At 35.7% G+C, this 16399-nt stretch overlaps 1 protein-coding gene across 1 annotated transcript in view; it reads left to right on the forward strand.

The window, feature by feature from the left end:
* Positions 1-16399, forward strand: part of DNAH14 (dynein axonemal heavy chain 14) — a 376422-nt gene that overhangs the window by 120618 nt on the left and 239405 nt on the right. The window contains exons 22-23 of the mRNA XM_074385260.1: positions 3573-3694; positions 4915-5086. Of these exons, the coding sequence (XP_074241361.1) occupies positions 3573-3694; positions 4915-5086 (294 nt within the window). The remainder of the gene's footprint in view (positions 1-3572; positions 3695-4914; positions 5087-16399) is intronic.

Consider the following 16399-nt stretch of genomic DNA (forward strand, 5'->3'; position numbering starts at 1 on the left):
AAAAGATGAAAGCATTCCCCTTGAAACCCAGAAGAAGACAAGGATGCTGTCTCTCATCACTTCTTTTCAACATAGTGCTAGAAGTTCTAGCCAGAGCAATTAGGGAAGAGAAAGAAAGAAAAGACATTCATATAGGAAGAAAGAAAGTCAAACTGTCTCTGTTTATAGACCATATGAATATATACCTAGAAAATGCCACAATTTCTGCACAAAAGCTCCTAGATCTGATAAACAACTTAAGCAAAGTTTCAGGATACAAAATTAATGTACAAAAATCAGTAGCATTTCTATATACTAACAACATCCAATCAGAGCCAAATCAAGAGTGCAATCCCATTCACAATAGCTGCAAAAAGAATAAGATAATAGGAATACAGCAAACTAGGGAAGTAAAACATCTTTACAAGAATTACAAAACATTGCTCAAAGAAATCAGAGATGACACAAACAAAAGGGAAAACATTCCATGCTCATGGATAGGAAGAATCAATATTACTAAAATGGCCATACTGCCCAAAACATTTTACAAATTCAGTTCTTTTCTTATGCTACCAATGACATTCTTCACAGAATTAGAAAAAAACTTAAAATTCATATAGAACCAAAAAAGAACCCAAGTAGCCAAGTCAATACTAAAGCAAAAAAAAAAAACAAAGCTGGAGGCATTGCATCACATCACCTAACTTCAAACTATTATTCAAGGCTACAGTAACCAAAACAGCACGGTACTGTTACAAAAGCAGACACATAGAACAGTGGAACAGAATAGAGAGCTGAGAAATAAAGCCACACACCTGTGACCATCTGATCTTTGACAAAGTTGACAAAAACAAGCCATAGGGAAATAATTTTATATTCAGTGGAATAACTGGCTAGCCATATGCAGAAGATTGAAACTGGAACTCTTCCTTTCAATATATACAAAAATCAATTAAACATGGATTAAAGACTTAACTTTAAAACCTAAATCTGTAAAAACCCTGGAAAATAACCTAGGAACTACTACTCTGGACAAGGACCAAGGCAAAGATTTCCTGACAAAGTCACCAGAAGCAATTGCAATACAAACAAAAATTAACAAATGGGACCTAATTAAACTAGAGAGTTTCTGAACAGCAAAAGAAACTCAACAGAGTAAACAGACAACCAACAACATGGAAGAAAATTTTTGCAAACTATGTATCTGATGAAGATATAATATCCAGAATCTATAAGGAACTTAAACACATTTACAGGCAAACAAAAAACAACAAAAACAAATAAACAAAAAAAACACAAGAAACTCCATTAAAAAAATGAGTAAAGGATATGAACACTTTTCAAAAGAAGACATATACATGGCCAAAAGCATATGAAAAATTTCTCAACATCACTAATCGTGAGAGAAATACAAATCAAAACCACAATAAGAAACCATCTCACACCAGTCAAAATGGCTATTATTAAAAAGTCAAAAAATAACAGATGCCAGTGAGGTTGCAGAGAAAAGAGAATGCTTATACACTGCTGGTGGGAATGTAAATTAGTTTAGCCATTGTGGAAAGCAGTGTGGTGATTTCTCAAAGTACTTAAAACAGAACTACCATTCAACTTAGCAATCCTGTTATTGGATATATACCCAAAGAAATATAAAATTGTTCTGTCATAAAGACACATGCATGCTTATGTTCATTATAGCACTATTCACAATAGCAAAGACATGGAAACAACCTAACTGTCCATCAACAGTAGACTGGATTTAAAAAAATGTGGTACATATACCCCCAAGGGATACTATGCAGCCATAAAAAAGAATGAGATTATATTCTTACAGCATCTTGGATGGGAATGGAGGTCATTCCCATCCAAGCAAACTAAGACAGGAACAGTAAACCAAATATTTTATGTTCTCTCTCATAAGTGGGAGCTAAACATTGAGTACACATGGACACAAAGAATGGAATAACAGACATTGGGGCCTACTTGAGGGAGGAGGGTGGAGGGTGGGAGGAGAATGAGGATAAAAAGCTACCAATTGTATACTATGTTATTACCTGGGTAACAAAATAATCTGTATACCAAATCTCTGTGACATGCAATTTACTTGTATAACCTGCACATGTATGCTACTGAACCTAAAAGTTATACAGAAAAAGAAAAAAATCTATTGATATATGTATAACAATATGGATCAATCTCAAAATAATTATGCTAAGTGAAAGAAGTTAGAGCAAAGTGAATACATATTGTATGATTCCGTTTATATAAAATCATATTGTATGATTCCATTTATATACAAACTAATCTATAGTTTCAGAAAGTAGATCAGTGGTTGCCTGGGGGTAGGGGTAAAAAGAGATAGGAGGAAGGAATTATAACAGGACACAAAGAATACTTTCAGGGTAATTGATATGTTTGTTACTTTGTGGTGATTATTTCACAAGTGGAAGAATATGTTAAAATTTATAAAGTTGTATACTTTTTTAACTTTTTTTTTACTTGTTTATTTTTTGTTTATTTTTATCTCACTTTGTCACCCAGACTGGAGTGCAGTGGCACAAACTCCGCCTACTGCAGACTGCACCTCCTGAGTTCAGGCAATTCTCCTGCCTCAGCCTCCTGAGTATCTGAGATTACAGGCACCTGCCACCACACCTGGCTAATTTTTTGCTTTGTTGTTGTATTTTTAGTGGAGACGGGGTTTCGCCATATTGGTCAGGCTGGTCTCAAACTCTTGACCTCAAGTGATCCGCTTGCCTTGGCCTCCCAAAGAGCTGGGATTAACAGGTGTGAGCCACCATGCCCAGCCAAAATTGTATATTTTGAATATATATCGTTTCTTGTGTATCAGTGATATCTTAATAAATATCTATTGAAATATAAAATAAAGTTAAAAAGTAAGAAACATGGAGATAAGTACCAGAGGTCAAATATAAATGAGTTACAAATGGTTCCCCATGAGGAGCCAGAGTTAGAGAATGGGCAAGTCCACTGGTTTTCAAATAAGCCTTTTAATATTAATTGATTTTTAACTATTTTCCTATTATTTTAATAAGCATAGCAGTTGGAAAACGATGTTATAGAAGACATTATTTGTTATAAAATGCAAGTTGTAAAACAATGTATATAATTGGTTCTATTTATATTTATAAATAGATATATCATTTAGGATATTATACATGTATCTATATGTGAAATTATGCTTGAAAAAAGGACTGAAATAATATGCATATCACATTCCTGGTTATGTTTCCTCTGTGATACAAAGTAGGAAATAAGTGTTGAGTGCTAGACATTCATGTTAATTTCTACATATATATGTGTGTTATTCAAATCTCTTACAAAAAGATTTGTATGTTGTATAGTAAGTATGACAGAAATTAGATGAACAAGACATCTTAAACCTCTCCTAAAACTAAATATAATTAGATCTACATTCATTTATGTGACCTATTAGTTATTTTCTGTATGTCAGTGACTGATAATCACCTCTGATCTGTTTCTGTTATGTAACCCTTATAGAATAATTTTATGTATTTAGATTTGTATGTATGTATGTTTTTGTTTTTGTTTTTTTTTTTTTATCATTGTAGGATCTTGTGAATGAATGGGATCAAAACTTGACTCTCTTCTCTTACACCCTTAAGGAATGGATGAATTGCCAAAGAAATTGGCTTCATCTTGAACCAATCTTTCTTTCTTCAGAAATACAAAGGTAAAATACCTTGAATATATCATATACAGGTTAAAATGCATTATTTTCTTTAATTCTTGAGAAGTCATTTCTTCAATGAATAGTCAAACCATCCTATCCTAATTATAGACATAGGAGTATAATTTGCTAAATCATTATTTTTCTTTCATAAATGATTATAAGCATAATTTTTATAAGCCTTATTTCTTGATTATTGTTATAAAAATATAAAGAGCTAAGAAAGAAGTGTTAGATACATCATTATTGGCTGGCATGGTGACTCATGCCTGTAATCCTAGCACTTAGGGAGGCCAAGGCAGGTGGATCACTTGAGGTCAGGAGTTCAAGACCAGCCTGGCCAACTTGGCAAAACCCTGTCTCTACTAAAAATACAAAAATTAGGTGGGCCTGGTGGTGGGCATCTGTAATCCCAGCTACTCGGGAAGCTGAAAGAGGAGCTTGAATCAGGTTGAGGCTAGGGTGGAAGCAGGGTGGGAAATATAGGTGAGCAGAGAAAGTGAAACGATTCAACTATATAATTTTAGAAAATATTTCCCTGATTCAATTCCAGCAACAGCAAAAACAAAACTAAAATTAATACATTAATGGCTTATCACATCACCTGTGAATTTTGCTTCCCTTTTCCAAAGGGAGAAAATAATGATAATATTTTGTAAGGGAAAATTTCTATACCAAGGCTGACATGAGCCTTACATTTTTTTATCCTCTAAGATGAGGCAACCATTAATAGAACTTCAGTGTTTTTATACATACCCCTATAATCTTGCTTCTAAGTTGAATACCCTCTCTACTTTCTCTTCACATCAAAACTCTACTCCTCCTTTAAAACACAGATTAAATAGCCTCTTCTCCAAGAAGCTCTTGGCAGATCCCATTTCTGCTCTAGAACTCCAGTAACCCTTTGTTTTATTAATTTCTTAGGACACACATTATTTCTCCTTACTTTGTGTAGAACTTGTATATATCTGTCTTTCACTGTACACTAAGTATAATCTTGTTAAATGATGGTTGTTGTGTCTAATTTATCTATTTCTTACCATGTGCATCACTTGTACATAATAGGCACTTAAAAAGTATCTTTAACTGATGATTTATCAAGAAAATTTAACATCAAATGTTTTATAACTCAAATAGTATTTCATGACAATGCATTTACATTATAGATTTTAAAATTCTAGTGTCTTCAAAAAATAAAATTACATCTAATTTTGTTTCTAAAGGCAACTCCCAGCAGAAACAGATCTTTTCTCTCAAGTGATTTCCATGTGGAAAAAAATAATGTCAAAAGTACAAAATAAACTGAATGCTTTGCAAATAACCACCTCTGCAGGAGTCCTTGAAATTCTGCAAAATTGTAATATACATCTTGAACATATAAAGAAAAGCCTTGAGGTAAAATTATAGCAATTCTAAAGCAGTAAATCATTTAACTCTACAAAAGTAAAGTAAAAGTTACGTAACGTAATCTACTGCAGAAGCTAATTCCAGTGCAGATTTTCTTTATTCTAGCTGCCAACAATTTTTAAAACTCTCACTACCTGTACAGTTAATAAAAACATTATCAAAAGGAAAAGTGGATGGACTAATCTACGTGACCATTGGCAAATTATCAAACTTTGGAGTGCCCAGGTTCCCTTATCTCTTATTCTTTAAGAAAACTGTCCTATTATTTTTAAATATAAGACATGATTTACTTCAGGAGGTTAATACTTTTAAAAAATATTTTTAATTTTTGTGTATACATAGTAGGTGTATATACTTATGGGTTGCATGAGATATTTTAATACAGGCATACAATATAAAATAATCACATCAAGGTAGATGGGGTATCCATAGCCTAAAGCATGTATCTTTTGTGTTAAAAATAATCTAATGATAATCTTTTAGTTATTTTATAATGTAAAATTAAATTATTGTTGAATATGGTCACCTGTTGAGCTATCAGTTACTAGACCTTATTCATTCTTTCTGTTTTTTATACACATTAATCATTTCTTCTTCTCTCTCCCCCATTCTCTCCACTATTCCTCCTGTCCTCTGGTAATTTTCCTTCTACTCTCTATCTCCATGATTTCAATTGCTTCAAATGTCACCTCCCACAAATGAGAACATGTGAAGTTTGTCTTTTTATGCCTGGCTTTTTTTTCTTAACATAATGACCTCCAGTTACATCCACGTTGTTGCAGATGACAAGATCTCATTCTTTTTTTTATGGCTAAATAGTACTCCATTGTGTATATGTACCACCTTTTCTTTATCCATTCATCTGTTGACAGACACCTGGGTTGCTTCCAAACTTTGATTAGCATAAATAGTGCTGCAGTAAACACAGGAGTGCAAACATCTCTTCAATATACTGACTTCCTTTCTTTTGAGTATATACCTAACAATGGAATTGTTTAATCTTATGGTAGCTCTTTTTTTTAGTTTTTTGAGGAAGCTCCCAACTGTTCTTAGTGGTTATACTATTTTACATTCCCACAAACAGTATACAAAGGTTCCCTTTTCTCCATATCCTCACCAGCATTTCTTATTGCCTGTCTTTTCGATAAAAGCGATTTTAACTGAAGTGAGATGATATCTCATTGTCACTTTGATTTGCATTTTCCTGATGGCCAGTGATAATAAACACTTTTCATATTCCTGCACCATTTGTTGAGGAAACTGCCCTTTTTCCAATGTATGTTCTTGGCATCTTGGTCTAAAATATGTTCACTGTAGATGTACAGATTCCTTTCTGGATTTCTCATTCTGTTCCACTGGTCTGTGTGTCTGTTTTTATGTGACTACTGTGCTATTTGTTTACTGTAATTCTGTGATATAGTTTAAAGTCACATGATGTGATTCTTCCAGTTTTGTTTCTTTTGCCCAGAATAGTTTTGGATATTCTGGGTCTTTGTGGTAGTATACATTTTAGGATAGGTTTTCTATTTCTGTGAAGAATGACACTGGTATTCTGATAAGGACTGCATTAAATCTATACATTGCTTTGAGTAGTGTGGACATTTTAACACTATTGATTCTTACAACTCATGAATATGGAATATAATATTCTTCCAATTTTTGGTGTCCTCATCAATTTCCTGTATCAATGTTTTATATTTTTTATTAGATCTTTTACTACTTTGATTGAGTTTTAGGTACTTATTTTTATGTGTAGCTATTGTAAATAAGATTACTTTCTTGATTTTTTTTTTCCAGATTGTTCACTCTTGGCATATAGAAATGCTACTGATTTTTGGATGTTGATTTTGTATCCCGAAACTTTACTTAACTTGTTTATCAGTTCTAATAGTTTTTTGGTGGAGTCTTTAGTTTTTTCCGAATATAAAATCAAATCATCTGCAAAACAAGGAGTTTGACTTCTTCTTTTCCAACTTGGATGCCCTTTATTTCTTTCTCTTCTCTGATTGTTCTACCTAGGACTTCCGGTGTTATGTTGAATAACAGTGGGGAAACTGGGCACCCTTGTCTGGAAGATCTGGAAGGTCTAAGAGGAAAGACTTTCATTTTCTCCCCATTTAGTGTAATACTAGCTGTGAGTCTGTCATATGTGGCTTTTATTATGTTGGGTATGTTTCTTCTATATTCAGTTTACTAAGGATTCTTTTTACAGAGGGATATTGAATTTAATCAAATGCTTTTTCAGCATCAGTTGAAATGATTTTTGTTCTTTATTTTAATGAATTGATGTTTCACACTGATTGATTTGAATATTTTAAACCATCATTGCATCCCTGGGATGAATCCCACTTGGTCATGATGAAGTACATTTTGAATGTGTTGTTGGCTTTGGTTTGCATGCATTTTGTTAAAGATTTTTGCCTCAATTTTCACTGAGAATATGGGCCTGTAGTTTTATTTTTAATGTGTTTTTGTCCTCTTTTAGTATCAGGGTAATACTGGCATCACAGAATGAGTTTGGAAGTAGTCCTTTCTCTATTTTTTGGAAGACTACGAGAGGATTGGTATTAGTTAAATTTTTTATATTTTGTAAAACTAAGCAGTAAAGCATCAGGTCCTGGGCTTTTCTTTGCTGGGAGATATTTTATTACAGCTTTGATCTCAATACTTTTTATACTTTAAGTTCTGTAGTACATGTGCAGAATGTGTAGATTTGTTACATAGGTATACACATGCTGTGGTGGTTTGCTGTATCCATCATCCCATCATCAATATTAGGTATTTCTCCTAATGTTATCCTTCCCCTAGCTCCCCATCTCCTGCTATTTCTCACATAAACTCCATCCCCCGACAGTTCCCCTCCACCACCATGTCCACGTGTTCTCATTATTCAGTACCCACTTATGAGTGAGAACATGTGGCGTTCGGTTTTCTGTTCTTGTGTTAGTTTGCTGAGAATGATGGTTTCCAGCTTCCTCCATGTTCCTGCAAAGGACATGAGCTCATCCTTCTTTTTGGCTAAATAGTATTCCATGGTATATATGTGCCACATTTTCTTTATCCAGTCTATCATTGATGGGCATTTAGGTCAGTTCCAAGTCTTTGCTATTACGAATAGTACTGCAATAAACATACATGTGCATGTGTCTTTATAGTAAAATGATTTATAATTCTTTGGGTATATACCCAGTAATGGGATTGCTTTGCTAGGTCAAATGGTATTTCTATTTCTAGATCCTTGAGGAATTGCCACATTGTCTTCCACAATGGCTGAACTAATTTACACTCCCACCAACAGTGTAAAACTGTTCCTATTTTTTCACATCCTCTCCAGCATCTGTTGTCTTCTGATTTTTTAATGATTGCCATTCTAACTGACATGAGATGGTATCTCAATGTGGTTTTGGTTTGCATTTTTCTAATGACCAGTGATGATGAGCTTTTTTTCATATGTTTGTTGGCTGCATAAGTGTCTTCTTTTGAGAAGTGTCTGTTCATAACCTTCAGCCACTTTTTGATGGGGTTATTTGTTTTTTTTCTTGTAAATTTGTTTAAGTTCCTTGTAGATTCTGGATATTAGCCCTTTGTCAGATGGGTAGATTGCAGAATTTTTTCCTAATCTGTTGGTTGCTAGTTCACTCTAATGATTGTTTCTTTTGCTGTGCAGAAGCTCTTTAGTTTAATTAGATCCCATTCATCAATTTTGGCTTTTGTTGCCATTGCTTTTGGTGTTTTATTCATAAAGTCCTTGCCCATGGCCTGTGTCCTGAATGGTATTGCCTATGTTTTCTTCTAGGGTTTTTATGCTGTTAGGTCTTACATTTGAATCTTTAATTCATCTTAAGTTAATTTTTGTATAAGGCATAAGGAAGGGATCCAGTTTCAGCTTTCTGCATATGGCTACCCAGTTTTCCCAACCCCATTTGTTAAATAGGGAATCCTTTTTCCATTGCTTGTTTTTGTCAGATTTGTCAAAGATCAGATGGTTGTAGATGTGTGGTGTTATTTCTGAAGCCTCTGTTCTGCTTCTTTGGTTTATATCTCTGTTTTGGAACCAGTACCATGCTGGTTTGATTACTGTAGCCTTGTAGTATAGTTTGAAATCAGGTAGCCTGATGCTTCCAGCTTTTTTGTTGGTGTTTGCTTGCTTAAGATTGTTTTTACTATGCAGGCTCTTTTTTGGTTCCATATGAAATTTAAAGAGTTTTTTTGTTTGCTTGTTTTTGATTTTTTTCAATTCTGTGAAGAAAGCTTGATGGGGATAGCATTGAATCTATAAATTACTTTGGGCAGTATGGTCATTTTCATGATATTGATTCTTGCTAACCATGAGCATGGAATGTTTTTCCAACTGTTTGTGTCCTCTCTTATTTCCTTGAGCAATGGTTTGTAGTTCTCTTTGAAGAGGTCCTTCACATCCCTTGTTAGTTGTATTCCTAGGTATTTTATTCTCTTTGTAGCAATTGTGAATGGGATTTCACTCATGATTTGACTCTCTGTTTATCTGTTATTGATGTATAGGAATGCTTGTGATTTTCGCATATTGATTTTATATCCTGAGACTTTGCTGAAATTGCTTATCAGCTTAAGGAGATTTTGGGCTGAGATGATGAGGTCTTCTAAATATACAATCATGTTATCTGCAAATAGAAACAATTTGACTTCTGCTTTTCCTAATTGAATATCCTTTATTTCTTTCTCTTGCCTGATTTCCCTGACTAGAACTTCCCGTACTATGTTGAATAGGAGTGGTGAGAGAGGACATCCTTGCCTTGTGCTGGTTTTCAAAGGGAATGCTTCCAGTTTTTGCACATTCAGTATGATACTGGCTGTTGGTTTGTCATAAATAGCTTTTATTATTTTGAGATACGTTCCATCGATACCTAGTTTACTGAGGGTTTTTAGCATAAAGGGCTGTTGAATTTTGTCCAAGGCCTTTTCTGCATCTAGTGAGATAATCATTTGTTTCTTGTCATTGGTTCTGTTTATGTGACAGATTACATTTATTGATTTGCATATGTTGAACCAGCCTTGCATCCCAGGGATGAAACCAAATTTATTATGATGGCTAAGCTTTTTGATGTGCTGTTGAATTCTGTTTGCCAGTATTTTATTGACGATTTTTGCATCGATGTTCATCACGGATATTGGCCTGAAATTTTCTTTTTTAGTTGAGTCACTGCCAAGTTTTGGTATCAGGATTATGTTGGTCTCATAAGATGAGTTAGGGAGGATTCCTTCTTTTTGTACTGTTTGGAATAGTTTCTGAAGTAATGTTACCAGCTCTTTTTTGTACCTCTGTTAGAATTTGGCTGTGAATCTGTCTCGTCCTGGACTTTTTTTGGTTGGTAGGCTATTAATGGATGCCTCAATTTTCAAAACTTGTTATTGGTCTATTCAGGGATTTGACTTCTTCCTGGTTTAGTCTTGGGAAGATATAAGTGTCTAGGAATTTATTTATTTTTTTCTAGATCTTCTGCTTTATTTGCATAGAGGTGTTTATAGTATTCTCTGATAGTTTTTATTTCGTGGAATTGGTGGTGATAGCCCCTTTAGCATTTTTTATTGAATCTAATGGATTCTTCTCTCTTGTCCTTTTTATTCATCTGGCTAGCAGTCTATCTATTTTATTAATCTTTACAAAAAACCAGCTCCTGGATTCATTGTTTTTTAAAAAATGGTTTTTTGTGTCTCTGTCTCCTTCAGTTCTCTCTGCTCTTAGTTATTTCTTGTCTTCTGCTATCTTTCGAATTTGTTTGTTCTTGCTCCTTTAGTTCCTTTCATTGCGACATTAGGGTGTTGATTTTAGATCTTTTCTCTTTCTCTTTTGGGCATTTAGTGTTATAAATTTTTCTCTACTCACTGCTTTAAATGTGTCCCAGAGATTCTGCTGTATTGTATCTTCAGTCTCACTGGTTTCAAAGAACATCTTTATTTCTCCCTTCATTTCATTATTTATCCAGTAGTCAGTCAGGAGCAGGTTGTTCAGTTACCATGTTTTTGTGAAGTTTTAAATGAGTTTCTTAATCCTGAGTTGTAATTTGATTGCTGAAGTCTGAAAGACTTTTATTATTTCCTTTCTTTTGCATTTGCTGAGGAGTGTTTTACTTTCAATTATGTGGTCAATTTTAGAATAAGTACCATGTAGTGCTGAGAAGAATGTATATTCTGTGAGTTTGACAGAGAGAGTTCTGTTGATGTTTATTAGGTTTACTTGGTCTGGATCTCAGTTCAAGTTCTGGATATACTTATTAATTTTCTGTCTCGTTGGTCTGTCTAATATTGACAGTGGGGTGTTAAAGTCTTCCACTATTACTGTGTGGGAGTCTATCTCTTAGTAGGTCTTTACAAATTTGCTTTATGTATCTGGGTGCTCCTGTATTGGGTGCATATATATTTAGGATAGTTAGCTCTTCTTGTTGCATTGATCCCTTTACCATTATGTAATGCCCTTCTTTATCTCTTTTGATCTTTGTTGATTTAAAGTCTGTTTTATCAGAGACTAGTATTGCAACCCCTGTTTTTTTTGTTGTTGTTGTTTGTTTGTTTTGTTTTTACTTTCTGTTTGCTTGGTAAATCTTCCTCCATTCCTTTATTTTGAGCCTATGTGTGTCTTTGCATGGGAGATGGGTCTCCTGAATACAGCACACTGATGGGTCTTGACCCTTTATCTAATTTGCCTGTGTCTTTTAATTGTGGCATTTAGTCTATTTACATTTAAGGTTAATATTGTTATGTGTTAATTTGATCCTGCCATTATGATGTTAGCTGGTTGTTTTGCTTGGTAGTTGATGCAGTTCCTTCCTGGTGTCGATGGTCTTTACAACTTGGTATGTTTTTGCAGTGGCTGGTACTGCTTGCTCTTTTCCATGTTTAATGCTTCCTTCAGGAGCTCTTCCAAGGCAGGCCTGGTGGTGACAAAATCTCTCAGCGGTTGCTTGTCCATAAAGGATTTAATTTCTCTTTCACTTATGAAGTTTAGTCTGCTGGATATGAAATTCTGGGTTGAAAACTCTTTTCTTTAAGGATGTTGAATATTGGCCTCCACTCTTTTCTGGCTTGTAGGGTTTCTTCCAAGAGATCTGCTGTGAATCTGATGCGCTTCCATTTGTGGGTAACCTGATCTTTCTCTCTGGCTGCCCTTAGGATTTTTTCTTTCATTTCAACCCTGGTGAATCTGACAATTATGTGTCTTGGGGTTGCTGTTCTTGAGAAGTGTGTTTGTGGTGTTCTCTGTATTTACTAGATTTGAATGTTGGCCTGCCTTGCTAGGTTGGAGAAGTTATCCTGGATAAAGTCCTGAAGAGTGTTTTCCAACTTGGTTTCGTTGTCCCTGTCACTTTCAGGCACACTGATAAAACGTAGATTTGATCTTTTCACATAGTCCCATATTTCTTGGAGGCTTTGTTCATTTCTTTTCACTCTTTCTTCTCTAATATTGTCTTCTTGCTGTATTCCATTGAGTTGATTTTCAATCTCTGATATCCTTTCTTCTGTTTGATCTATTCTGCTATTGAAACTTGTATATGCTTCTTGAAGTTCTTGTGCTGTGTTTTTCAGCTCCATCAGGTCTTTTATGTTCTTCTCTACACTGCTTATTCTAGTTAGCATTTTGTCTAACCTCTTTTAATAATTCTTAGCTTCCTGGCATTGGGTTAGAACATGCTCCTTTAGCTCAGAGAAGTTTGTTATTACCCACCATATGAAGCCTGCTTCTGTCAATTCGTCAAACTCATTTCCTTCCAGTTTTGTTCCCTTGCTGCTGAAGAGTTGTGATCCTTTAGAGGAGAAGAGGCATTCTGGTTTTTGGAATTTTTATCCTTTTTGTGCTGGCTTCTTCCCATCTTCATGAATTTATCTACCTTTGGTCTTTGAAGTTGGTGACCTTTGGATGGGGTCTCTGATTGAATGTCCTTTCTGTTGACGTTAAAACTATTTCTTTGTTTGTTAGTTTTCCTTCTGATAGGCTCCTCTGCTGCACGTCTGCTGGTTTTCTGGAGGTCCACTTCAGATCCTGCTTGCCTGGGAATCACCAGCATGGGGTGCAGAACAGCAAGCATTGCTGCCTGTTTCTTTCTCTGGTAGCTTCTCCCAGAAGGATATCTGCCAGATGCCAGGCAGAGCTCTCCTTTATGAGGTGTCTGTTGGCCCTTGCTGGGAGGTGGCTCCCAGTCAGGATATACAGGGGTCAGGGAGCTCAAACACTGTGCTCTTCAGATCAGGATGATGTTGATCTCTTAAAATGAGTTAGGGAGGATTCCCTCTTCTTGTATTGTTTGAAATAGTTTCAGAAGGAATGGTGCCAGCTCCTCTTTGTACATCTGGTAGAATTCGGCTGTGAACTCATCTGGTCCTGGACTTTTTTTGGTTGGTAGGCTATTAATTGCTGGCTTAACTTCAGCCCTTGTTATTGGTCTATTCAGGGTTTCAGCTTCTTCCTGGTTTAGTCTTGGGAGGGTGTAAGTGTCCAGGAATTTATCCATTTCTTCCAGATATACTGGTTTATGTGCATAGAGTTGTTTGTAGTAATCTCTGATGGTAGTTTGTATTTCTGTGGGATTGGTGGTCATATCCCTTTATCATTTTTTATTGCCATCTATTCGATTCTTCTCTCTTTTCTTTTTTATTAGTCTGGCTAGTGGTCTATTTTGTTGATCTTTTCAAAAAACCAGCTCCTGGATATATAGATTTTTTGAAGGTTTTTTTTTTTTTTTTTTTTTTTTTTAAATCTCATATCTACTTCAGTTCTGCTCTGATCTTAGTATTTCTTGTCTTCAGCTTTTGAGTTTTCTTGATCTTGCCTCCGGTAGCTCTTTCGATTTTGTTGATATGATGTCAATTTTAGATCTTTCCTCACTTTTTCATGTGGGCATTAATGCTTTAAATTTCCCTTTAGACACTGTTTTAAATGTGTCCCAGAGATTCTGGCATGTTGTGTCTTCATTATCATTGGTTTCAAAGGACATCTTTATTTCTGCCTTCATTTCATTGTTTATCCAGTCAACATTCAGGAGCCAGTTGTTCAGTTTCCATGAAGCTGTGGAGTTTTCAGTTAGTTTATTAATCCTGAGTTCTAATTTGTTTGCTTTGTGATCTGAGAGACTGTTTGTTTTGATTTCTGTTCATTTGCATTTGCTGAGGAGTGATTTACTTCCAATTATGTGGTCTATTTTAAAGTGAAATGTGGTGTTGAGAAGAATGTATATTCTGTGGATTTGGGGTGGAGAGTTCTGTACATGTCTATTAGGTTTGCTTGGTCCAGATCTGCATTCAAGTCCTGGATATCCTTGTTGATTTTCTGTCTTGTTGATCTGTCTAATATTGACAGTGAAGTGTTAAAGCCTCCCACTATTGTTGTGTGGGAGTTTTAGTCTCTTTGTAGGTCATTAAGAACTTGCTTTATGTATCTAGGTGCTCCTGTATTAGATGCATATATATTTAGGATTGTTAGCTCTTGTTTTATTGATCCTTTTACCATTATGTAATACCCTTCTTTGTCTCTTTTGATCTTTGTTGGTTTAAAATCTGTCATATCAGAGACTCATTATGCAACTCGTGTTTTTTTTTTTTCTCTCCATTTGTGTGGAAAATCTTCTTCCATCCCTTTATTTTGAGTCTGTGTGTGTCTTTGCATGTGAGATGATTCGACTTTTTATCCAGTTTGCCAGTCAGTGTCTTTTAATTGGGGCATTGGTTGGCTCAGTTTCTTCATTGCATCACTACCATTTGATTCTTTTTTGCTGTGGCTGATACTGGTTCTTCCTTTCTGTGTTTAGTGCTTTCCTCAGAAGCTCTTGTAAAGGAGGTCTGGTGGCTATGAAATCTCTCAGCAATTGCTTGTTTGTAAAGGGTTTTATTTCTCCTTCACTTATGAAGCATAGTTTGGCTGGATATGAAATTCTGGGTTGAAAGTTACTTTCTTTAATGATGTTGAATATTGGCCCCCACTCTCTTCTTGTTTGCAGGGTTTCTGCTGAGAGATCTACTGTGAGTCAGATGGGCTTCTCTTTGTGGGTAGCCCAACCTTGCTTTCTGGCTGCCCTTAGCATTTTTCACTTTGTTTCAATCCTGGTGAATCTGACAATTGTGTGCCTTGGGGTTGCTCTTCTTGAGGAGTATCTTTGTGGTGTTCTCTGTATTTCCTGGACTTGAATGTTGGCCTGCCTTGCTAGATTGGGGAAGTTCTCCTGGATAATGTCCTGAAGAGTGTTTTCTAGCTTGTATTCATTCTCCCTGTCACCTTCAGGTACATCGATCAAGCATAGATTAGGTCTTTTCACATAATCCCATATTTCTGGAGGCTTTATTCATTTCTTTCCACTCTTTTTTAATCTTTTCTTGTCTTCTAGTTTTATTTCATTGAATTGATCTTTAATCTCTGATATCCTTTCTTCTCCTTGATCAATTTGGCTATTGAAACTTGCGTATGCTTCACAAAGTTCTCATGCTGTGTTTTTCAGTTCCATCAAGTCATTTATGTTCTTCTATAAGCTTGTTATTCTAGTTAGCATTTCATCTAACATTTTTCAACATTTTTCATTTCTTTTCATTGGGTTAGAACATGTTCCTTTAGCTCGAAAAAATTTATTACCCATCTTCTGAAGCCTGCTTCTGTCAATTCGTCAAACTCATTCTCCATCTTGTTCTGTTCCCTTGCTGGTGTAGAGTTGTAATCCCTTGGAGGAGTAGAGACGTTATGGTCTTCGATGGTTTCATCCTTTTTGTGCTGGTTTTTCCCATCTTCTTGGATTTGTCTAGCTTTTATCTCAGGAAGCTGCTTGCAGAGGCAGCCTTTCCATTATCTGCTTGCATAGATGCTGCTTGGCTGCCCTGGATTCAGTGGAGCTGCTGTATGTATCTCCTGCATCTTTTATTTACTCAGGAAGATTAGGCTTGCCTCTGCAAATGGTGGCTGTCCTTTCCCTCCCCCCCCACCCACCCCCCCCACACACACACTGAGCTGTATCATTCCGGGTCAGACTTGAACTGATGTGCTGGCTGCAAAACTCTCAAGCAAGAGGGCTTCAATTTGCTGGGGTTTGTGGGGAAGGGACCTGCCTAGCCATATAGCCTGATACCCTGCTTTCAGTTCCCCTTCTTTTTGGGGGGCAAGTAGCTTCGTCCCACAGGCTTTCTCATCATTAGCCAATACTTCCACTTAGATCTGCACTGAAAATCTGTGGCTCTGGCCAGAGTTGCTGCTCTGCTCTGTTCAGGTAACTCACAGACGCTTTTCAGCCTGGCAAAGATCTGTTCTGTGGGTTGTAGAGAGCTTGGGTGAAGCACAGTATCTGAACCAGA

Source organism: Saimiri boliviensis, chromosome 14 (assembly GCF_048565385.1).
Source record: "Saimiri boliviensis isolate mSaiBol1 chromosome 14, mSaiBol1.pri, whole genome shotgun sequence".
NCBI classification, from domain to species: domain Eukaryota; kingdom Metazoa; phylum Chordata; class Mammalia; order Primates; family Cebidae; genus Saimiri; species Saimiri boliviensis.